This window comes from Nesoenas mayeri (assembly GCF_963082525.1).
Source record: "Nesoenas mayeri genome assembly, chromosome: 18".
NCBI classification, from domain to species: domain Eukaryota; kingdom Metazoa; phylum Chordata; class Aves; order Columbiformes; family Columbidae; genus Nesoenas; species Nesoenas mayeri.
The window spans coordinates 11,643,992-11,669,415 of NC_137566.1; the positions used below are offsets into that span (position 1 = coordinate 11,643,992).

General features: G+C 41.8%; 1 protein-coding gene across 5 annotated transcripts; it reads right to left on the bottom strand.

Annotated features, from left to right (window-relative positions):
* Positions 1-996: 996 nt before the first annotated feature.
* On the bottom strand, positions 997-24,383 carry STRBP (spermatid perinuclear RNA binding protein; the record flags this gene model as incomplete). Of its 5 annotated transcripts, none has more annotated exons than XM_080355943.1 (17): positions 24,325-24,383; positions 22,789-23,006; positions 22,171-22,336; positions 19,788-19,932; positions 14,461-14,552; positions 13,952-14,047; positions 13,120-13,231; positions 12,557-12,654; positions 12,358-12,469; positions 11,565-11,657; positions 10,515-10,714; positions 8,650-8,808; positions 7,284-7,418; positions 6,275-6,415; positions 5,295-5,418; positions 3,885-3,929; positions 997-1,353 (listed from the first exon to the last, which is right to left on the bottom strand). In XM_080355943.1, the coding sequence occupies exons 1-17, from the start codon at positions 24,325-24,327 to the stop codon at positions 1,277-1,279; spliced, it is 2,016 nt and encodes a 671-aa protein (XP_080212069.1). In that variant the 5' UTR covers positions 24,328-24,383. The 5 variants fall into 5 exon arrangements, 3 of the variants coding, with proteins under 3 accessions (XP_080212069.1, XP_080212068.1, XP_080212067.1); XM_080355942.1 differs by having other exon boundaries at positions 14,461-14,555; XR_013923020.1 differs by having other exon boundaries at positions 1,292-1,353; positions 5,295-5,381; positions 14,461-14,555.
* Between the last annotated feature and the right edge of the window lie 1,041 nt (positions 24,384-25,424).

Consider the following 25,424-nt stretch of genomic DNA (forward strand, 5'->3'; position numbering starts at 1 on the left):
GCAAAGAGGATTCCCTCGCTTTGAGCACCAACCCTTCAAGAAGTACTGGCCTATGGCTGAAGTGTGTCACTTTTCACAGCAGCACTCAACAAGAACTGGGACAATTAAATAGCAAGTTTCCATGGGGACCTTGTTGCTGCTTTAGATTCTTATAAATGTAAGGGGGAAAGAAGAAGCCTTTGTTTTAATATAAGATTGACAACTAAACTGCTTTCTGTAGCAATGGTGGATGGAAAATCAAGGGTGGGCAGACAATCGGAAAGTGAAGAAGGCCACAAGAACAAGTGCAATTTGGTAAATTTTTTTTTCTTCCTTTTTTTTTTTTTCTTTTTGTAAAAACAGAAAAGAAAGGAAAACAAGTCAGTTTTTTGAGCTCTAAAGAACCTGATTGTAACATTACTGTTGTCCTTTCTCTGGGCAATACAGACTTAGCTGTGCATCCCTGGAATTACATAACAAGAGTCCGTCTGTGGGAGCTTCCTCTGTTCAATACTTATTTCACAGAATGCAACCTAATACAGAGAGACGGCCTAAGATTAACTCCGTTGGTTTTGTTTGTTTTTCAGTATTTCGTGTACGAGTGAAAAGCCTTCCTGGATAATTAAGACTGTGTCTAAACTCACAGTTACAGTAATGCTGATCTCAAAGACTACGTGGAAACTCAGGTACTGATGTTTAACTATAAAAAATAAGATAAAACAATATTTTAACCCATATTTTACTAAGTTTATTACACACCATAATATTTACAAAGTTAAATGTTAACTGTGAAGTTTCTATTGTGTGGGGTTTTTTTTTCTAATTTTTATTTTTTTAAGTAACTGTGCCCTGCATTTAATAACCCTACAGCAAGTACAGGTCATTTACTGAGTCTGTGTGACTGCATGAGGAAACAGGCAGTACTCTTGTGTTACAACAAAACAGTTTATTTGTGATCAGTGTTTTATATTCTATACATCCTTCACAAATTTAATTTTACATAATCGGATACTTCATTTAAAACGTAAGATTTAAGCTTCTAGTTCTTCCCTATAACAGAAGGCTGGTATAAGTTATTTGAAAATGAGGTAACATTTCACAGAACATTTTTTTTTTCAAGTTTTAGAGAACTAAATTTGCATTTTGTTAAAATCAAAAAGTAGGAAAAAGATGTTTCTTTACAAATGACTTTGCTCAAGTATGTGTTCAAAGAAAACAGGATAAAAAGGCTTTTTTCTTCTAACATTCTGTACTGTACTGTGTTGTTCAATCAATAGGAATTAGCTTCTGCCATTTGCTAAAAGAATGAGTAGTGGGGAACAGGATATGTTGGGAATTTCATAACTGGTAACAGAACCATTCTCTTGGGTAAACCTACAGAGAGAAGAAAGGGAGAGGACTCCAAATAAGTTTAGTGATCCAAAAAAGTCAGACAAGAGCTTACAGTATTGTTCTCATTAACCTTTTCCAGATCAGTCAATCAATGTGATTTTAGGGTGCAGAGACCCATAAACAATAAAACTTCAACACTTGGCACTATTTCCAACAGACGATGAGCTTAATGTTTGCTTTTATTTTGGTTTTGGTGTTTGGTAAAATTAAAGTAAGCAGAACTCTCAAAAGCAGTGTGTGTGCTTGGACTTGAAGCTCTATTTCATCATTTCTATGGTAATTCATCTCTGCTATCTCGTTCTATGCTCTGAGTTAATTTCATAGCCAATTACAGTTGCAGACACTCTAGACAGGCACTGCTGTGCATAAAGGAGCTCACAGGGAAACTGTTGAGCACTTTTGATACGCATCCAGGTAGGTCAGCCAAAAATCAAGCACCTACACTAAGTTCTGCATCTGTTTCATTATTCTGCATCTCCTCTCCTGTATTGAAGTGGCAAATCTGGAAAGATTAATATCTGCCTGATTTCATGATTATTACAGAGTTCTTGTGGCCTCGCAAACTTCTGCACAATTAAAAGGTTTTTTTGATCTTGCCTATTTAAATTCTAGTATTTAACCTATGTATCCATTTAGAAATCACAAAGCAGCAACAGCAGGTATTCCAGAGCACCAGATGATCAAAGTGAAGTTTCCCAACATGCAACAGCTTACAAAGGCAAAGAGACATGTTTACCTTACAGCCAAAAAGCATTATCCCAGTACTTCGCATCACAATCGTAAGACATTAAAACCAGAAACTCTTTATGTGAAAAATGGGGGCATTCACTTCCACAATGCTTTGAAGTCAGTGATATGTCACATATACACAGCTAAGTGATTAAAATACAGCTCCCAGAACAGGAATCATGAGAAAAAAAACCAAAACCAAAACAACCACAAAGCAGAAGGAATGAATGAATGAAAAAAGCAAGAAAAGCTGACAGCAAAGTTGGTAACAATTGTACTCTTTCCTTTAGCAGGGAAAGGATTCCTCATACGTCACTGTGGGTCCCTGCTTGTAAAAATACATGTGTGCAGGTACCACTCATCTTAGTTACAGTCAGTGGCTACAGCTTGGAAAGAGCCAAAAAATAAATCTATATCATGAAGTAAGCCCTCAACTAAATTTCCTTTCAATTTTCCTTGAGAAAATGTATAGCTGTTCCTTGTGTACTGCAACAGAAGAGAACACACGGCTGTCAGCTGCTGTGTGTTAAAGCACACGGCCAGTCAGCAGGCCAGGAGTTCTAAACCAGAGAGGTTTGCTTCAGTTTTGAAGGGAGAATCCCACAGTCTAAGTGCCGTCCTTGGGCATGTTCTCCTTCTCCTTTCCCTTGCAGGAGTATAAAATAGGCCAAGCTGATCTTAGCCAAGAAAAGTGAACTTCCACTGTTTCTAGCTTGTACTTGTAAAAGAAAGTAATGAAATCAATGTTTCTAAATATTTTAAACTTTTATAATGTTATCAGGGGAGTTGGTATTGCCCAAGCTATATAAATTTGAGAGTAACAAGTAGTATGAATGCTACAAAAGTTAGAAAATTAATAGCAAATTGCAGGCTTAGTTTCCTGTATGAAAAACCGCAGGCCTAGAACCATACTCAGCTTGTAATGTGAGCAGCAGGGTTTGACCCAGCGGGACTGGCTCTGGGGGACACGCTCTGTGTGCCCGGACATATCACTGACTCCAAACTGCTTTGCTCCCATTGCCACATAAACCTCATTCAAAGTAACCAAAAGGGCCGGTTAGAGGTATGCATTGTTAGTCTAGCATAAAAAAAAAGAAGCTGCCGGGTAGGGAGAAGCCAAGTTAAGAAAACCCTTCCATCAGAGCTCTCTGAGTTTATTTACAATCTTCATGAAAGTAGTGCTTTGCCAGCCTAATATCACTACGTTTCTTAGTCAAAAGCCTTGTGGTGAATTACCGTGTCCTCCCTTCCTTGCAATCTGCGTGCTAACGGTATCCGCTACACAAACCCCATTCTGCTTGTCCCAAGCAGCAGTGTTTTAGCCTGCAGAGGAGGTGTATATGCACATACTGTACTGGAGATTTCAGAGAGTTGACAGCATTAAGGAGCTTTGTCCACAAGCCACTTACGCTTGGGGACAAACATTTCAACGTTACTGTAACGCCATTTAGATAAATATTGGTCAGAGAGGCTGAAATAGGCCCTTCGGTAGTCTTTGAATGGAGCACAGATTGGCTGTAAATAGTAGGAAAACTACTTCAATTCAGTTTCAGTAGGAAAGGGAACAGGCAATTAGAACAAGCAGTCCTTCCACAGATCAGGCAAAGCATAGGCAAAAAAGCTACTCCAACCAAAAAAGAACCACAAGGTTATGGCATAAAAGTGTTGTTGTTGTCATGGTGTAAGAGCTTTAATCTCTGAATTTCTGCTTGGACTGCCACATTTCGACTGCCACAACAGTTTCGATATAATTTCTAATTTGTTAATTATTGGGCTATACATACCGTAAGCTGGTGCAGCTGTACTGTACCCATATGGTGCTCCATAGCCTGCAATATAAACAGATAAGGGATGGGTTTCATTTCCTACAGTATCTGCAGACGGCGTTTGCACAGCGGCACACAGGGAGGGACCCTTTCTGGTACAGGAGGCAGGACCACAGAAAAAAACAGCTCGTACTCGTATGTATAAATTTTGCTGAAAACACTAAAATTCTTCTATGTGGTCACTTGAAGAACAAGCTGCCCAATGACTTTATTAAGCTTCAGGATCAGAGTGTTAAACCGCACATTTCATTTCAGTGGTGTTTTCTTTCAACTGAAACCCTTAAATCTGTATTGTCCGAGCATGGAGTGGGCATGATCCAGACATCCCATCTTTGCTTATGTTCTTCCTAAAATACAGATACAGTCTAATGCAAAGAATGGTAATTTTCCTCAATTCCATTATAAGGTAGAGAATGCTAGATACCTATGGCAGACACCACATCATCATCAGTAAAGCTCCTGTGAATTCTGCTTTCTCTGCCATTTCTAACAGACAAAAGAAAGTTTCACAAAGTACATCTGAACACCTCAAGGCAAACAGGGAACAGTATATTTTTTTCCAAAGAACTAAGCGTAACTCTGGAGTGAGACAAAAAGCACCAGTGGTAACACCAGTCTTGGTTACTACATCTTACTGGTTCGTGAAGGCTTTACAGTTTGTTTTTCTGGTGGGATCATTTGTGTCCATCACAAAAAGCAAGAGATTTCTGAGAAGAATAGGGGATGAAGAGAAATGATCTGTGAAGGCCAAGGCAAATAAAAGCTTAACAATTACAGTGACTAGGAAATTAAACCTATTTCTGGAGTAATTCCATGCTGGCAAGAAGCATGCCCCTGGCAAGTTAAAGTGTCTCATAAATGACTCCATGGGCAGCAAGACAGTTCCAAACACAATGTTAACAGCCATTAAAAATGAATTACTGGTTTTTAATATTTATAATTACATCAACATACAGGAACAATGAAGACAACACGCTGTCGACTGTGCCAGGAAGCAACTCTACCAAACAAGAGGGCTTTGCTATTAGCACGTGTCAACTGCTGAGGGGCATGATCACAGCTCAGGCTGTCACCCAAACACTTGGGCATGAGGAATGTAAGTTTTATTTGTGGCAGCTACTGGATTTGCTTTGACTAAGGAATCTCCAGCATCCCATTCTTACAGATCTGTGATTCTTATTCCCAAGTAAAAGCAATGCCTAGATTCCCTTCACTTCACCTGCAAGACTCAGACACGCTACAGAGTCACAAAGAACAACGCGCTTTGAAAAGCCAGGGGAACACTTCAGGCTCTTGCAGAAGTGACTGACATACATGGAAAAGAACACCCCAACAGTCAAAAATTAAACTATTAGTGTCATGCCTTACCTGGTGTTATGTACCCAGTTGCAGCGGCTGCCCCAACAAATGCCCCTCGTGTTAAAGCACCTCGTCCTCTGCCTCGAACAGCCTGGACTGCTGCAGAAACAGCTGTATTGACAACACCTTTAGTCTGCCCAGAGTAATAAAAAACAGCAATTCAGAAAGTGAGAGCAGAGCTGGAAATACAAGGCCATCTGCATTAAATCATCGTCTTTTAAAATCTCTTCAAACATGCTTGATGTGCCAGTCTTGTTAAAGGCAGAACACAGAATGGAAAAGTACTGTCCTAGAGAACAGGATTATTAGTTACAGAAAAAAGAAAAAAATGACCATTTTCTTTTGCAAATGTATTTTATGATACATTCTGCTCCAGCGTGAAATTACAAGAAAATCTAATTCTAACGTATTTGCACAAGAGACACAAATTGTAATCCTCAGGGCTTAGTTCAGACTGTAATCCTCTGGAGGAAAACCACTGTTGATTAGTTTCTGATCTGTTCAAACTTAATAGATTTGAAAGATCATTGTGGCTGTTAAACCTAATGGACAAGACCAAGCTTTTGATTATACAGGTCTCCCTCGCCAAACAAAACGGCTCATCTCAAAGGGTGCAAAAAAGTGCAAAAATCTCAGCTTACTCCAGAATCTAGAGTGAAGGCCTTTGCCTGGCTGTACATGACGAGCATGCTGCAGCTCTGGGCTGAAACACGGGACTTCACATCATCACTGCATCCACCACTGACCGCACTGCACCTCCTCAGCACCTCTCTTTGTGCTTCCTTTTCTACTATATTTCCCACAAAATGGTCCCAACTATCAGATTATATTGTTATACTACAGCTGTTGTAGAAGAATAAAAATAGAAACCTTACATGTGTGCATAAAACTGGACTGAAATCAGTGGTTTCCTGCAGAAGTTCCTGTATCATAAACCAACCCAGAGCTGTGATAGCAGAGCAGTCTAAAAAGCAAGTAACAAGTCTTACCTGAGGAAGAATCTTCTTTTTCTTGTTGTTTGCTGCGTTAGGCCCAGAAAACAGTTTTTCAAGTGCTGCTAATGCAGCACTTGCTTTTGCTACTTTCTTATTTGGGCCTGCACCTCTGAACTTCTGCCCATCTACTTCTACCTGAAAATTGAGACATGAGTTTATGAGTATTTATCCTTAAGAACGCCGTGCTGCACCACTGCTCACTGACGTGCCAGCCATAAAGAACTGATGTGTCAAAAAAAGCCCTCAGTGTTTTATGTGACAAATTGCTATTGCTTCTAGATGATGAAGGTGATGAAGTATACTTAAGTGATCCTGTGAACCATTATATTGCAGATATCAGAAATCTGGAATGTACAGGTGCAATTCAACAAGGACCAGTATATCTATTTGATACTAAATTTAGCCAATATGCATGAGCTTCTCAACACATAAATGATATCACTACAGAACAGGGGTTTTAGGATCATTTGAGGCTCTCTTTATCAGGCCTATACACCAACATCACTGCCAACACTATATGTACACGACTTTAGAGCCCAGGGCTACTTGAGAGATTGCACAAGTATATGAAGGAGAGAAATCGAATAAGTTTACCTACAGCTACTGTTATTCTAAATATCCCTGGCAAGCTGGCAAAAGGAGATTCGAATCAGGTCACTGACATGAGGTTACCAAATATGTCTGCAAATCAGATACTTCTGTCAAGCTGTGGATCTTCTACTTCCCTCCTCCTCCTCATGTCAGGACATGATGTAGTTTGGGGCTGTCAGAATCTAGTTCTAATTCTTACTGTATCTTCCTAAAGCATCAAAGACATTCCTTTCCCTGGTGTAATCATCACAACAGCAATGAGAGACACAAAAACCTGAAGCCATCACTACCAGATATGTGCATTGCAAAAAGCAAAACAAAAATTCTGGACCGTAGCAGCAAGCAACTCCAAAGACAGAAGCACTGTTAATAAAACCACCTACCAATGACTCCATAACCCTGTTGCACTCACCTCCATCACAAAGCGCTTGTCATGGCTTCCACCTGTCTCAGAGATGAGCTCATACTTCAGACCTCTTCGTTTTTCATTGAGCTCCATCACTGGGTTTTTGCCGCTTGCTGTGAGTATAGGACCCTGAGTTCTTACCTAGAGAGACATTTACAGTGTTGCTTTAGAGCCGCCTTCTCTTCAAAATGCAGACAAACATCTACAGCACTGTGGCATACAGTGCCACATGGGCAGCCACTGAGAGACAGCAGCATGATCAGCGTGTCAGGCCTCTGCAATAGCTTGTTCCTCCCACCACGCGCATCGGCAAGGCTTCCCAGAACAGACCTGCAGCAAAGGTAATGCTGCCTTGGCTTCAGTACAACATGCTGTGCTAGAACACCAGATGGGAAGTCACTTCTCTAAAATACAGCAGCAGGACAAACAGTACTGTAAAAGAAGTCACACCCTCTTTATTTCTGTTGGTGAGAGCTGCTGTCCTGGTGGCCTGGCACAGCATCTGCACAGCACTGAACACTACACCAACTGCACGTGGAATTTAAGCCCTGAGGGTATCCAAAGCTGAAGCCATGGTGTCAAGTTCCTTGAAATCGAAAGCTTTATCACTGAAAGGAGAGATTAGCCTTCCCAACCTTGCACACATCTGCTCGATCTAATTACGTCCTGGCACTCCTGAGCTGACTGAAGGAGTCTCACATCCCAGGTCACATGTTTCAGCAGAAATATCTGTAACTGTTTGGGATGCGAGGAAGGTAAAGCTGAGATCTCAGCAGACCAGCAAATCAGCCTGCATCAGAGTGCATTCAGCTACAGCTACTGATGACTTCTCACTAGTGAAGAAAAAGATCATGAAGGGATCAAACCAAAGTTTTCAAAAGCAATATCTTATTTTGGATAAAGATCTGGAGTCCTGGTACCAGGACCTGCCCTTGGAAAGTAAAGTGTGTCAAAAGTGCAAACATGGAAAACCGGAGTCATGCACCTTGGGAGTATCTTGGTTATTTTAAAAAGCTGTCCCAGTCACAATGACGTACATAAGCTGACTAGAAGAGACAACACTCATCTCAAAGAGTTGATGGTCTTATGAGGACGAGATGGCTGCTCCACCTGAAACCTCAGGAAGGGAGGCACCAGGATCAGTTATTTGTCCACAGGGACACAAAGTCTATGGCAGATCTGAAACTGGAAACTATCTCTTCATTCCTCATCCACCACCCTTGTTATAAATGCCATCCTCTTCTGGGAGAAAAAGCCAAAACAAACCAACCAAACCAACCCCCCCAAACTTCAGCCCCCCTCGAGCCCCCACCAAATACAAATGCAAACCCCACATCTCTCCATCACTTGTACTTTTTAATGCAATACTCACCTCTAGGGTAGCAGAGGTGTCAGCTGTGGAATTTCCAGTATTATTGCTTGAGATTGAAGACGTCGTTTCATTTTTACCTTCGGTATCTGATTTTTCATCAGAACTCACACACTCCACATCTGCATCAAAACCAGTTGGATACCCCATGGCCTGTAAAACCTACAACAAAACCACATGAAATGAACTGTAAAATAGGCAGCGGTACAGAAACACATACAAAGCTGATCATAACACAGAACAATGCTATAGACCTAATAAAGGCAGATTGCTTAGAAATATGTTTCTGCCTGTGTTAAAATGGAGAAAAACAAAATAGCAATGGGGAAAATTGTTCCAGGCTTCCAAAACTGAAATTAACACGAAAAGAAAATCTGGTCTCAAAGATCGCAATGACTCATGAGCACCATTCTTCACACAGAGACAAAAGAGTCTGGAAAGAACCTGAAACTCCCCAAGAACAAAGTTTTCAAAAATCACTATGTTCCAACACCAAATTGAGAAGCTCGGAAGTAACCCCGGGCTCAGCTCCCACACAATCGTAGGACATGTGGCTGCATTTTCATTTTCTAAACTTTAAAAAGGTCAGATATAAAAACTGAAATGGGCACATTATTCCATCTTGTAGGTCTGGGAAAGCAGGACCCAGACCTGCTAGGAAAAAGAACAGGGGCAGGCACGGGAAGGCAGTCTCTACCACACCATCTATTTCCTCTTGGCTTGAATCAGGGATGTTTTGAAGCGTAGCCCAAAATTTGTGTATGTGTAAAATTAGAGAAAACAGCGCCGGGTCCACAGCAGCACGGATCTGGCTGATGCAGAGAAGTTCAAGGGCAGAGGAGTCACAGCTTTTCAGGACAAGTTTTCTATGACTTTTTTAAAAGACTGCAGGGAGGGAGGCAAAATAAAAGAATGAGGCAGAAGGTCTGGAAGGACACACATGCAGAGAGCTACTTTTCCTGGAGGAATAACACATTCCCTTAGATACTTCTGTACACTTTGAACTTGAAAGCACACGGGACAATGGGATTTTCAAAACTGAAATCAAAGGAAAGCAGAAAGTTGCCAGATGAAGCTTCTAAAAAGGAAATTCTTGTTCAAAACAAAATGAAGCACAGAATGACAGATGGGCTTGTTTCTATCAGAAGTGCAGTTCTATTAAAAGAGGTTCTCTTCCATATAAATTTTCTGCAGGAAACTTCCATTTCTTCCCAGAAACTCAGCAGGCTTGTTCTGCTTTAGCAGTCTGAACTGGCCTCATGCAATACAACACGGATGCTCATGTTGGGCATTCCAGTCTATCACTGTGTTACAGACCTGAGCTCGGTCATGTAGAGCACCTACAAGAAGCAGGCGCAGGTTAACTAGTACCGGAATGATGCCAGTCCCCTACTGCAACACTGACTGGAGAGCAATCAGTTCCATACGCTGTTTCCCCCAGTGCACAAAGGCGCTCTTCAGACACCAAAGACAGGAAACAATTCCATGTTTCCAGGAGCTCACAACCCAGAGATGGACACAGCGAATGAAAAGGAGAACAGGGGAGCCACCAATATGCTGGTTTTTAAACCAAAAGGAGGAAGGAGTAGAACAGAACAAAACTGAACCCCTGAGCCCAGAACATAAGCACCACATTCAATCCATTGTCACAGGAGCTGACCTGCAGAGCCCTGGGACATTGTTCCTCCACATTTGCACATTGTCTCTCTCCTCTGCTGGTATACAACCAGGGATGCTCTTTGAGCCGTGCCCAGCTGTGTTCAGAGTACACGTTTTTTAAATTCTGAGGTTGTGTATCACTAGTTGTAACCATAATTCACACACTGTTCCAAGATCTGGGGTTAACAGGTCACTTCAGGCCATCTTACCTTCACTGCCACATGGAGCTTGGCTGTTTTCTTAGAAGGTCCTGATGCTTCATATGTCGTACCGTCAACATCTACAGACATTGTGAAGACTGGGGCGTGGACCGGACCAGACTGTGACAGCAGCTTATACTGAAGCCCTGGCCTGATTTGGTTGAGCCTCATCAGAGCATTCATGAGATCTATTGCTTTACTATCTAGTACTAGTATTAGACAGTAGAAAAGAGGGGTGGGGGAAGGAGAGAGGAAAAAAAAGAGAAAAAAAAGGAAAATTAACAAAACAAGATGACCAGAAAACCAAACAATTTGCATTTCAGTGCCTTCTGTCTGTATAAAGGAGCAAAACAACGCCTCAGCCTCTCGGAGGTTGAGTATAGCCCTAACACTGGTACGTCTTTAATAAGCCATTTCATTCTACTTTGGGTTACAACTATAATTACCCATTTTTTCATATCGTTAACACGATTCTTTTGCAGCTAGCTATATTCTTCCTGGCTGCTATAAAAGGAGTAACAAATTTTATAGGTAGAGAGGAACCAGATCCAGAACTGGCAGCGAAGTAGCACAATGCAAATAGCCCCCAGAACCGCCTGGCTGCCAGCAGTGCTGGGAGACTCGCAGGCTGTGCAGATACGCAACATCGATGTTTTGTAGATTAAGCATTTTCTTTTTCTTGTGAGAGGTCTTGAGAGACCAACAACCAGCTCAAGAGGGGCAAGAACGCAAAAACGCAAATCTTCATGCAGCAAAGTCACTGCAGTGAAAAACCCAACCTACAGGGACATTATCAATAAAATACCTCAGCGGCTTGGGCAACTAAATTTTGCTGTAGCTTGATGGGGAGTCCCATTTAAAAATGAAATCATTTGGTTAGTACAACACGTCAGGGAAAATTAACAATAAGAAGGGTGTTGGACATTCTGAATGTGGGGTAATAGAGATGACAGTTTTCGTGCCAAAGACTTTTTCACATGCTATTCCACAGCAACACAGAGAAGCTTTTAAACCACACAACAGATCTTTGAGAACAGAGGGGAGAGGTGTCGCACTTACTTTTCCTCAGATTACGCTTCATCTTTTTATTTGGATCTTTATCATCCCCAACACTATCTTCAAATGGTCTCTTAAGAGCAGATGAACCTGTACCTAGGGTATAAATTTCCTTGTAATATGGATATGCTATTAGAAAAACAAAATTCCACAGCAGGAGTCTGTTCCTTCCCATACTGTTCCTTGCATGTTTATAATGAGAAGAACTCGACCATCAGTCAAAGCTTTCTTATCGTTACACATAAGCCAATATTGGTTTATTACTCACTGTACCATGCCATGCCCGATACCTGTTTCCAACGTAACGCGTGATATAAGTAGTGTAATTCCGCAGTGTTGTTTTTTATATTTAGTCCAAGTAAAGGACTGTAATAGTATTGTTTTTACAGAAAAACCTATGGAAGTTTATTTTCATTATATATTGTTTTCTAGGAAGAACTCTTAAGTAATTCTTATCATGGACACTCATCATTTGCTTTTTGACCAGTTTAAAGTCTCTCCTTCCCCAGCATAAGAATTATAAACACTACTTTTACTCTTCAGACCCCACTGCCTTGTGCCTAAAGAAACCATCGGCTGTCCTCTCCCCGGCTGCTGCCCCTCTGGTGCTGCTGCTAAGAGAACAGAACTGCCACATTTTCTGCTAACAATGAAATCTTTTTACAAAACCCCACATTTAACACAAAGAAAAGCCTTTACCTTGCATTCACAGTGTATAGTTTAGGAATTTCACCCATTCTAAACTAGCCCCTAATTTATTGCCCAATTAGTGATTTTTGGAGCAAAAACCACCTACCTTCTTTGTCAGTTACTGACCAGGAATATTTCTGAAATGATTTATTTGATGGGAGGGGATCCATTTCCAAGATCTTATAGATCTGGCCAAAGGCTGATAATCTGAGGGCGTGCTAGAAGGTGACAGTAGAAACCTGAGTTACACCAGAGCACTCGTTGCTGGTAGAGCACCCGGCTCATCGGAAGTACACGTTTTCTACCTGTGCACTGTGCGTAATGGCTTCTTTTTGCTGAACTGTCATATAGGACAAAGCATCTGTTGGCTCCCGCTCACAGGGGTCGTGCAGACCAGGGCCTCCTAGGAGGGAAAAAGGCAAAGCAGATTGTTCAGAGTAAACAAGAAGCAATGTGAAAATGGGGACTGACGGATACTGCACCAGCCCGTCTCAGTCTTCGGCGGTACAGGATTTGAACACCGGACAAGGCAAGCTAACCCCAAGGCCACAGAACTTACCAGGATTAACACTGCACATGTACAAGAGTGTCAACGAAAAGCAGTAGCTTTAATAAAACAAAAATTTCAGATAGATAAGTAGATGCATTCCCCATTAACTTCTACTGCATTGGAAGTACTCATTCAAACAGTTCTAACTCTGCAACTTCCTTTTTTAAAAATTCTAAACAAGAAACCATTCATTTTGCTCCAGTGCAGGTTACGAGTTCAAGGCAGGCATTTTTGCATCTCATCATTCAGCAGCAGCAGCAAAACGTTAAGGCTGTCTGATCAGTCTTTTGTGTCCCTGAGGTTAATTTGGCCCCTTACCAGGAAGGAGAATTCCAGATGCCAAACACTCCATCACTCGTCGCAATGCTTCCCCAGCGCCCAAAGGTCTGTTGCAAGTACCTATAGATTTTTCACATAGAAGCTCGAGTGGCTAGAAGACATTAAATTGCAATTAGTATGGACACAAGGGTAAGTGTAACTGCAGTCAAATACAGAGGGGTAGAGGGGAAGAACACTCCCATCAGCTTGCTTCAGTTGGAATCCACTACGGCTCTGACAGAGGCATCCATCCCAGGGCAATTCATGGCACGTGAATTTGTTCCCTTTTGAGGAAACCAACTGCTCTCCATTAACTGCCCAGGAGATCTAAAAGGAGAACCCTTCTAAAGCCAACTCAGACAGATGTTCTCCACCTCTCCCAGGGTGCTCAGCTCCACATGAGAGCAAACACTGCCTCCCGTCAGCTCCAGGCTGTTCCTCTCGGGTTCTGCGGTGTCTGGCCCTCTCCAAAGCCGCTAGGGTGAAATGGCACCTCTGGCAGGAGCAGCACTGCCATGGCAGCAGGATGGTTTGGAAAAGCTACACTTGGAAACAACATGTGGGATTCTATGCAAATCCACAAGGATGTCCAAGGTCCCACAACATTGTGCCTCATTCCATGGTATCTGTACCTCCTACAGACCGAACAAGTACTCGCATTCTCTTTCCTCCCTGTACGCACTTTCTGCTCGGGTAACAGAGGTGAGCAAAAGGCAGTGGGGGTTAAAGAGGAGTTCCACACAACGCACTGTGTGCTCCAATCCAGACACCGCTACAGTTCGCAGGAGATCCCAGACCTGACCTTGTGGCTTTCAACTCTTGCCGTACTTACCCAGCCTTTCAGGGGTGCCCATGTGGGGACTCTGTTGCACAAATCCCGCAGAATACGAAGGACAATTACACATGATTTTAGTCCATTTGCCCTGGCCTAAAACAAACAAAATGATTCCAATACACCTGCAAAAACCTGGCTTTCAATTTTGCTTTTCTTTTTAAATGCACAGAGTTCTGGGATAGATTTTTTTTTTTTTTAAATATTACTTAATACTTCATCAGCTTCATGCAAAATAAATGCAGTTATATTAAATACTTCAATTCAGAGAGACATAAGAAAAAGGAAGCAAAATGTCAAGTTTGCTTTTGTAGCCTCATGACAACTCTAGACCAGTTGGCTGTCTCCCTGCCACGTCTGCCCTGGTACAGTACAGCACTGCATTCCGAGTTCTAGACCTTTGCTCTACTAGGGACTAGTCAGAAATTAAAGAGGCATTAAAATTAAAACTGTCTCAAATTAAACCTCGTAAGGCTACAATAACAACAAGGTAAGAACAAAGAGCCAACCTGAAACCATTTGGCGTGCCGCAGAGACGCCAAGGCCTCCAGGCATTTCTGCCTGTCCAATAAGTCCGGAGGATCTTTCATCGCAACATTATCTACTGGTAAAAATGGGATAAAAAGAGACAGATACAATTTGACCAAGGGGTTTCTGTCACAATACAAAAAGAGCGGCAGCATCTCAATGAGATAATAAGACTCCCAGAATTTAAGTGCACTGTGTTATTTAATTTAAACAAGCCATTAAAAGTAGTAGATGTGCACATGTGCAACAGAAGCAAAGGCATTCACTCCTTGTAAAATAATAGTAACAATAAAGATGGCCACTGCTACAGACAATCTGGGATCTTATTAAAAATGCAGAACACATTTCAGGGCAGAAAATAGCTATATAGCACTTATTTTTGTTGGGCTGTATTGGGCTTCTTTTTTCCTCTTCTTTCCCTTCTTTGTGACTTTTATTCCACAAAAGTGGCAGGGAATTTCAGAGAGACGAGCTGCTTTTCGTGACACTGACATATTTTGGGTGGTATAAAGAAAATAATCTGTAATAGGCAGAAAGTGAAGTTATGCCCATGCAATTGCTGAGAATTCCAAAGAACACTGAATATATTTGAAGCATTAGTGCATGAACAGTACTAGCCAATATAATTCAATGAAATAAATATACAATTAAATTCTAGTATGAAAATTTACAGTTTGATTAATCTTTCATCTAAAGAAGTTTGGTAGTGTCCAGATTATTAATTCATTAGAGAGTTGCCCCCTCCTGTAAAAATCTCTTCCCAACAGCAACCAAAATCAGAGGAAATTCAAAGGATTTGAGAGACAAGACACCGATATCTTCGGAGGAGGTTTACACTGGTTTATTTCCCCCTTTCTCTTTTTTTATCCAGTGTGCAACAAACTGCTTTTAGCAGTCACATCCGGGTCTGCACTGAGGGACATTATGCATCAGTCCTTTCTTTCCTGATTTTATTTCTATCATAAGGAGTGATGAGCATCCAGATTCTCTGGAAACTCTGCACAAGTGACAGATTTTGCATATCTGTGAAATCAGGTTAAAAATATTTTAGTTTTTGGCTGACATGCAAAGAACAAATTGGCTCAACTAAAACCCTGAATACACTCTCCTTTGCATGCACAATTACTCTTTATTTCAAAATAAATAACTGGGAAGTACAGTCTTTTCATTATTCATAGCAATCAGTTCTCCAGGTCTTGAGAGGTCTGTGCGGGTCTGGATGAAATATCCATTCCAAACTGAAGACTATGCTAGATAAGCAAAATCCAGCAAGACATTTAAAATAAGAGGACAAGTTAGGAGAAAAAAGTACCATCGGTTTGTAGTACAGTTTATTAGTAACACCTCAAAGTACTTTTCATAGGTTTCTTTGGATTGCATTGGTTGCAGGTGCAATTGCATCTTTAAAGTCACTTCACCTCCTGTGCCATTCAGCGGGAAGGTCACTCTGGTAAAAGCACATTATGTTATGATGGATAAAAGAGCCCAAAGCCAAAGCCCCAATCCAGCCTGCAGTGTAAACCTGCAGAGAAGCAGGTATCTTGTCTGACAGCTCGCAGTTGCGGGTGGCACCTGCTGCCAGCGGGTGACTTCAGTGCTATAAGCTTATTTTCTAACCCCAGTGAACTTCACAGCAGATATTTGCATTGTTTCTTATTGCCCTCATTGACAATATTACAATATTGGGATTAATCACTCCTCTTGCCTGTTTTCCAAATACAAGCTGCAAAGTTGGATTTCTATGAGCAGAAAAGGTCACTCTGGAACACAAAACTTGCTTCTAAATTTCCTTTGCGATTTCATTATTTTCAGGAGTAATGTTTTGCAGCACACAGTTACTAAATGTACATCTGTATAGTTCTGTAAGAAAACTTTAATGTGGACAATATAAACATCTGCTTAAAGCTCGTGTATTGTATAAAACAACTAGTCAATGAATGATCAGAATCTTATTTTAAAACATTAGAAATGGCAAAGGTGACTGATTGCAAAATCTCTAGTTTATTGCAGTGAACTGGGACTTGAAATGCCGAGGGACTTTTAGTTAGCATTGTGCAAGGCCTTGCTAAAGTGGGGTGCAGCCATTGACAAAGTCATTTTTCCTTTCAGCTCCACAACATGAATAGAATATGCAGCACCTGTCATTCAGGTGAATGAAAAGGCTTTTCTATTCTCATAATTTGTGTTTTCAACAAGTTAGAATCTTACTTTTTCCTAGCGGATTAAGGCTATTTCCAAAGATGTAAATTACAAACATCTTGGAGAATTTTGCCAGGTGCAAATTCGGTCCTAGTGGCCTGAGCACCTTTCGCAGATGTTGCAGTCAGCCAGCTTTTGGGTGCAAGATTCTATTAAACAGAAAGATGAAGAGAACAGGCAGTGGAGAGGGCGAGCGGCTTGCAGCAGGCTCCCTTCCGACACCCCGGGAAAATGGCATGTTTCTTCATGCTCTGCCAGTCAGGAAAGTGAGACCAAATCAAAAGTTTTCAATGTGATTGCAAAGCTTTCCTTTTTTCCCTTGTGCTTTGAACAAGGAGTTTCATAAAGAGTTACTAATAAAGCCCTGACATTAGCTCACTGTGTGCAACACAGAACCAATCCTTCGGCAATTCTCTCCCCACGTGCTGTGTTTATTCTCTCGGCACAGCGGCTGCAGCTCCTCTCGCTGGAGCTCTGGCTGTGGCCCTCGGGCGCGTGTCCGGCCGCGCGGGCGCAGCAGCAGCAGCACTCGCAGCCTGGCTGTGCAGGAGCTGCTCCAGAGCAAGGCTCATCTCAGCCCCGCTCTGGTAAATGAACTTGGTTATCACTAAACAAGCTTGTTGTTACTGTACACTCAGTAACAACAGCTGATTGGCAAGCTATGAGGTTCTGGTCTGGAAAGCCCAATTTATATTTGATGCTATGACTAAAAATTCAGTTTCTTAAGAAGTTTAAATTTTAAACAGTTGCAAAATGCAGCAATTTTAGATGCTTGACTTCTCGACAGGAGAAAGCAGAGCTTTATGGATAGCCATTTGTGAGAAACACCAAAATGCACACACACACTGGTCCACTATTTATTTTTGCTAACAAGCAGCAAAAACAAATAGGACAAACACCACATCTTAAACATGAACACTTTTCCAAAGAGGTGGGGACTGAAGAGAAATCCAGGAATGTTTTTCGATGCATTCTGACGTCAGGGCATGAAGGCACACACAGCATTCCTACAGAACAACGGGGACCCCGAGGCCCCTGGCCTCGCCGCCTTGGTTAGAGGAGAGATTAGTGCCCATCCCACCCAGCGCGAAATCTTGGTCAGCTGCCCGTGGGCTCCGCTCCCGCAGCGGCACCTGGAACCCAACGGCCCATCTTATATGGGAGATAAAAGGCAAGTCGACGAGCAGTTTAAGCTCCTTCATTCAAAAGCTTGTATGGAATAACGCAAAACAGTTTTTAAAACTGCACAGAGAGTGTATTTACATTTGTTTGCATTAGTCAGGGGTACTAAAAAAATATAGCAGGACTTTCTCGGAGATCACTGTATTTTCACTGGACGGTTTCTCAGAGTATGTTTCCTTGGTATTAGATATGAAACTTTTTTTGGTCTGAATCTGAGTGAAAGTGACCTAAATATGGTTGGAAATATTATGAGAAAAAAGTATCCCCTCCCCTTTCAATTGACTTAGTGACACCTGCATATTGTTTCACACACCTTTGAAAAGGAATATGATAAGTGTTTCTGTTCACTTGTTGATGAATCAGTGTCAAAGAACTTGGGAACAGCAGTGACAGTGTAACACCACTCTAAGAGGGGTAGTAAAACCATTTTAAGTTTGAAAAAATCAGTTAAAGAACTTTGAAAAATATTTTAAGGTACTTGAAACAAAACAGAACACGTACGTTTTAAATATAGGAAAGCATAAAAATTCCAATCTGCATTCAGTTTAAGATTAATTCAGGAGTCTCTACAGTTTACTGCCACAATGGGATGACTTTTTGCAAGAAAATACTTGGACGGAAGCCTTTGTGCAGAACTGTATCCCCTTGTGAGACTCTGACAAATCCTTCACATTTGTTCTGCACTTTGTGCTCTTTGTCACAAAACTGTATCAGCTGCAACAACTACAGGGCTGATCTCAGCATCTTATGGGGAGCTGAAGAACAACTACAGTAATACACAATTTATTTTTAGCGGTCTTGCAAAAGAGCATGGTTACTAATTTGAGAATAAACAGACATTGCAATAAGGGAATCTTTGCCATTCCTCTGTGTTGTAAGATTTTTCTGCATCTAAGTGCTGCCAAAGGGTTCCAGGTCATTTGAGAAGGGATCCGTCCAGCCATCGCCCCCAGCAAACCAGCGAGAAGCTGACCAACATTTCCCATGGGTCGGGATTTCGGGGAAGGGAGGAAGCAAAGGGCTTGTGGCGAGTCTAGAAATGGGAGGAGAGCGGCAGGGAGTTCCCTCGCCCACTCGGGCCCGGCTGCCTCGTTGTCATGACAGAGAGTGGCCAGTTGGTCAAAGGTCTGACACCATCCAGTGGCAAAGTTTCTAGGGACAGGTTTGGGGAGCAGAAGCAGAAATTACTGTCAAGATTTTAAAAATAAAGTATGGCTACATTTGCTCTTCTCTATTTCTCTTGGTTCATATCCAACCTCATTGGTACTACCAGTCAACACTCCTTTAACAGGGGGCATGTAACTATATGGACACTGCGCAGTTAGGGAGAAGGAACAGAAAGAAACTAAGTTACAGTTTTCTATATCTATTTTGCTCTAAGGACATGAGGTACAATGTTCAATTCAGAAGTGCTGTATTGTAGGCACTGTAACTTCAGTTGTATCCCAGTTAGGAAATTCTTAAAGCTAGAAACATACACATATGTATCATCACTTAATCAAAATTGAGGGCCAGGACAACATACTTGCGAGCTTTGCAGGAGAGTTTTGTGTCTTTTTTTTACGAGAAACAATTTTATGAGTTTTTCAAGATACTACAAACCAATCCCACTTGACTGACTTAATTTGATAACAAGACTGTGCAGCGCTGGGGTGCTCAAGAATTAATCAGCAAGTCTGAAAGAAAGAACTAAGATCTAATTGTATGTCAAAGTTAACACTATAGCAATACTCCTTGCAAATGAAAACTGCGTATTTACAGGAAAACCAAGTGACTGTCGTCTTTTTAAGGCACAAAATTTGGCAATAGCCAGTCTAGTTAGTACAGGATGCACAATTAAAAACCTACTTCCCAATTAACCCTGTGCTGCACAGTCAGGGCATTTAGATAGAACAGTCTTAAAAACAAGTTAAAACGCTCTGTGTACCTCCTTCCTTCTTCTCTGCTTCATCTCGAATGAGAGGGGATGTAAGGATCACCTTCAAAGTTAGCTTGGGCTCCTTTGTGTTACGAATAATAATAGCTGCCTCATTTACATGCTCCTCCACGAGATACTTCTCTTCTGTAAGTTTCTGAAAGTCACCAATAAAGATTTCAAGAACCTTCCAATCAACTGAAAAACTGCAGAATCTATGTGCATATGCCTTTTAACTAATGAGAAGCCTACAGGACATTGCAACAACAATTAAGGCCTTGCCTCCCTCATTAAAAACAAACAGGAAAACCCCAGTAACATGCTTAAGAAGAAAGGTCTGCAGCAAATTTAATGAGAATACTAAGTAATCCCACTACGTTATCACTTTTTTTTTTTACTAAAGACAGAAGCTGCTACTTCATAGCTGCTACTGAGTGAAATACCACCAGCAGGTTTTTTTATTACACACCTCTCCAGTAATGCTGCATCTAAACGTGACAGCCTTCGTATGCACAACGACCGGCGCAGCCGTAACCATCGCTGCAAAGGGAGGACGGATGCCAGTGCAGGAGCTGCACTGGCTCACGTGGCCCATCTACCTGCCATGAATTATGACCCAATATACCTTGGCCATCTCTTACCAACCCCAAGTTATTCTTCAGATGCCGTAGCAACAGAGATGTCACCACCTCTCCAAACAGTCTATTCTGATTCTTAGCCACATACGTCATCTATATGACCTATTTTGCAACGAGCTTGCCCTTTGCTACAGTTCAAATTCTCATCCTACCTTTGGCAGCCATGTGAGATACTGCACCACCGTCCCTTTAAAAATAACCATTAACGCCTTAAAGCATACACTTCCATTCGGTCTTGCTTTTTTCCAAACTAGATTATTTTAATTGTTTTCTAGGTGCTCATTCTCACTTGTCTGTTTTTCTCCAGTCTGTCCATCCACCGCTCTCATTCCCTTTCTACACAGCACTTGAAACTGGATGCAAGACCTGACTGTCAGCCACTTTCTCTCTAGACAGCACACCAATAAATCCAGTGTTTCTTAAATTGTTTTCCGTAATTTTTTTCTTGCTTATATTTCTTTCGTAGATAATACTACAAACTGTCTTTTTGTGCACCAATGCACCCACACCTTCCCTCTCCCTCCGGTTCGGCTGTGTCTGCAGAACCTCTTGCCGTCCTTCCCGCCCACCATCGCTGCAGCTTGTTTCATGAAACAGAGTCCTCCTATCTCACCTCTTCTGCAATCCCTTCCCTTGCAGTGCTTCCCCAGAGGATCTTACCTACTTGTCCCTTGGATTTATTGCAGGCTCCACATCTTGTAATTATGTCTGTTCTGTCACTCTTTTTTTGAAGTATATGCTAACTTTTCTTATCACTTTCAGCCCTTCTTATCTCACACCTCACTACAAACAAGTAAACTTTAGCCAATGCACCCCTGTCCTTTCCAACAAGTAAAATTTACTCTTCACTACTCAATAGTTCCTTAGCATTTTCAGCTATAGGTAGGGCCACATGTGCAGACACAACATTATCTCACTAAAACAAGCCCTTTAAGTGAACAAATGAACAGTGAGAACAAACAGCTGTCAAGAATGGCAAAACATGTGGAAATAAACACAAGGCAGGAAAGCGGATCAGGAGAAAAGCAGATCAGGTTTGGCCGCAGTCTGGAGAGAGGCACTTGCAGTGGAATACTTGAGGGTGCCGTTTCTCAGCAACAGTGCGTGTCAGTCTGGAAGCTGGACTGATTATTCAGACTCAGAACTCTGCCAGAAAGGTATTATCCCTTGCTGCTCTAAGGAGACCAATATTAGCTGTAAGTGCTGCCTACTGGATGCCAACATCAGAATTAAATCACCATAAATAAAAATAATTATGAGCTCATGATCAACGTGAGCTAAAATGAGCAACCACCTAAAGTGACTTGTTCTCACTTCAGAAGTACAGAGGCATTTATCTTTACCCAGGAACAGCCCAAGCGAAGCAAAGCAGCTGCAATGTAGAACTTCGGGGTGAGGCAGGGGGACAGGGGACAACACCACAGACCGACTCACATGCTCGAGCAGGGAAGATTTCTGGGACTGCAGTTGAGCTCACGTTAGTGGTTGGACCACAGAGCAAAAATCAGCTGAGTTAGTTACCAAACAGAAAGGTGAGCTGCCGTCACAGGAGAACTGACATCACAGATAGAGGTTAGGCAACAACAGGAATAAGATGTTAAATTTTGTGAAGTTACTTCATGTCGCCACACTAAACATGTCACATACCCTTTAATCTATACCACTTGTCTTTTTCCTGGAACAAATTCCAGCCTTTACCCAAGCACACTTTGCAGTGCGCGCAGCCACTGTTAGAGGACCGCCCTAAATTAACTCACCTGAATTTGAGCTGGGAGATTGTCTTTAACTGTACATAACAAGGTCTTTGTGGGTTTCTCTTTGCACATGAGAACCAGCTCCAGATCCATATCATCTTTTATCAGCAAGCCCTTTGCAACCAAGCCAATTCTCATAACACCACACAATGTCCGACCACCTTGATCCCTGGAAATGAAGTAATTTGGAGTAATTACAATGGTATTTTTACACGTGCAGAATATTTGTCTTATCCTATCACAGTGAGGAGATAGACGGGACTGATGACTGTCCTAAAGTGACGTATCAGCGACCAGAAAATGAAAAGCATACGCTCCCTTTATGCAGGTAGCTCCTGTGAAAAAAACAATTGAAGCACTGCTTTGCAATTCACCTGAACGCAGAAGTTGCCCAGCTCAAGTTACAAAGCTTCACAGAGCTCAAAAAGCACAAATTCACTATCTGCAGATCTCTTCCCTGCACTCACCCTACGTGCTCCCATCTCAAGAAGTCCAAATATATCCACTTCCTCCCATGAACATCAGAACACAACAGAATCAAGTGACACTATGACTTATGGAGAAGGAAAGGAACCCATTCTGAGCAGAACAGTAACAGATGATGAGGCTCAACTCACTCACTTGGCATTGCTTTCTGCAGCATCCTCCTTCGCTTCCACATCACCCTCACATTTTGTAGACTTGTTCTTTTCATCCATCCAGTCAGAGACATGTTTAAGGGCACATTCTACTGTTGATACCATGTTCTGGACAGCTTCAAGTTCCTCTGGAGATGGATAAATGGTTGAATGTTTCACCATAACGTGGCGGTCATCATTAGCAAAAGATCGGATAGATCTCTGTTGTAAAGTGGGAAATGGGGGAAAAAAGAACAACGTTATTGGATTATCAAAGCAAAGCCACTGCCTGAATGGAATCCTCCCTGACACCATTTCTCTCCTAACTCTGGTGCTCCAACCCAGATGGACAACTCAGGTAGTCAAAGAAACTCATCAGTCGGGGTCTGGTTTTATCCCATGTACTTTTGCAGGTTGCAAAATGCTTCCCGGAGGTCCCTCTTGTGGCTTTTCCGCCACATGGGCACCGAAAGAGGCTGCAGCTCAGCCATGAAAACCGACAGGCTGGATTTGTTGATTCATCCCACCATCTCTTATCTCATGAAATATCAGTTAGGAAACCAGTCCAACAGGAACAAATTAGTAACTCCTAAATTAGTAGACATTTGTTTTCTAATGAAGAGGGACTGACAAGATCAGTTCTTTATCACTATTTAGGCCAAAAATAATAGCAAAACAGGACACTATTTAAAATACAATATATTGATAACTCTGCTTTGTCAAGTGTTCTTCCTCCCTTTGTGCTCTGTAACATGTAGAAGTCTTCTCTTAGATATTTTTTCTTTTAATATAAATGTAAAGACACAGCCTGTCAGCAGCACTCAGCTATGCAAACGTTACAACGCTCTATTTAAAATTTATGGCATTTATTCTCATTTCCATTATCTCAGGAATAACCTTATAGAACTTAAAATTACACAAATACACTTCAACTGTTCTCCAGACATTTTTCAGGAACTGGGTAGGTTTATTTGCTTTTCATGACCACATATTCAGAATCTTACCATCACAACATTTCACACTTGCACAGATTTAAAAATTCAACCTCTCAGGCATTCCCGATTTGCAGCCAATACCAGCTAGATTAGAAATGACTCCTCATTTAAACTACATACACCAGGTATATGTGACTACACACACAGAACCACAATCAATCAGCTTTTCACACACATGCACACAAATATGCATCATCATTTGCTTTTGTGAGGAAGAGGTGGAAGTGGAATATCAGCATTTGGTTACGCAATCTGCAAGTTCAAGGTCACCCGTGTTTGCTGCAGCCTGCTAATGCCAGTTTTATTAGAAAACCTTATGAGCATCCCCTTCGTTCATATTTAATAATTCATGTAATGCAGGCTCACAAGGCAACTCTCCAGTTTTAAGAGGCTGACAATATATCAAACCTCATTCGTTTTGCTCAAAGCGTGCAGCACCATCTGTAATTTACTGCAAGGTCAGAAAACCCCCTTCCTCTGGATTTGTCACACTGGCAGCAGAGAATGTTTTCAATGCAAGCCTAGGAAAGATGACCAGTACCTACCATGGTTTGTCAGTGTTTCAGCTCTCTCTCCCTCCCTTTCTCCTTTTCCCTCCTCCTCGGTGTCTTTGCTAAGCCCTGTTTTGTCTGACAGAACCTCTTCATAAGCCTCTCAGTCCCTTGACAGCTCCAGAGTTCATACAGCCAAGATGCTCCGGGCGTCACTTTCTGTAATTCACCTGCAAAAAGAGAAACAACTTGAAACCTGAAGAAACAGCATGTTAATGCCAGTAAGTGTTCAATGCAGCACAGAAATTCAAACCACCAATTAAAGCAAGCAGGCTTCAAGATGGGGAGGCAGTCACTGAACCATTTATGCCTGAACGACACACAGATGTCACTGTGGAAGCAACTTTTGCAACATGCCTACACGTATGTAATGACTTTCCCATGCCAGTGAGAGCTTATCTCAGGGTGGTTTGGCAGCCACCAGTAATCTAAGGTTCTGATATGAGGCAAGTGGGAAATCCAGCATCTCAAATGTGCTCTATATGAAACCAGGTCAAGAAGCCTCTATTTTTATGTCACATGTGCTTTAGGAATCAAATGCGCTATATTTAATTATCAAAAAGTAATTATCTGTTGAAATTCCCAGTGCAGCCCTCAATCCCGAATGTGTCAGATGCTGTACAAAACCCAGGACTTCGCGTGGCAATAACTGTAAGTTGTTACTTAAAAAGAGAAAAGTGCATTACAAGAAACCGAAGACAAAAGACTTGTGAGAACGTTCAGCTGAAATCATCCCCGCCGCTTCTCCTGCCCTCGCACTGCTTTTCCAGCACAGCCTTTCACAGCTCCTGCGGGAGCAGGATCTCGTACTAACTTAGGAAACAAGCCCCAGCGCTGGCAGCACAAGGAACTGCAAATAGCACTGGTGAGACAGGAGAAGAGCAGAATAACAGGACAGGTACCGTGAGAGAGGAAAGGAAAAGCTCAACGCATAGCATGACACTCCAGTCCTCGCAGAAAGTTCCTGTTTTCCTTTCACTGCACATATTGTTGCATCAGCTTTTCAGGAATGTTTTGAAGCAATTGGAAACCCCGTCAGTAAATTTCTGCAGACTGACACACACACTCAAATGTTTTCCTTTTTTCCCGTGTGT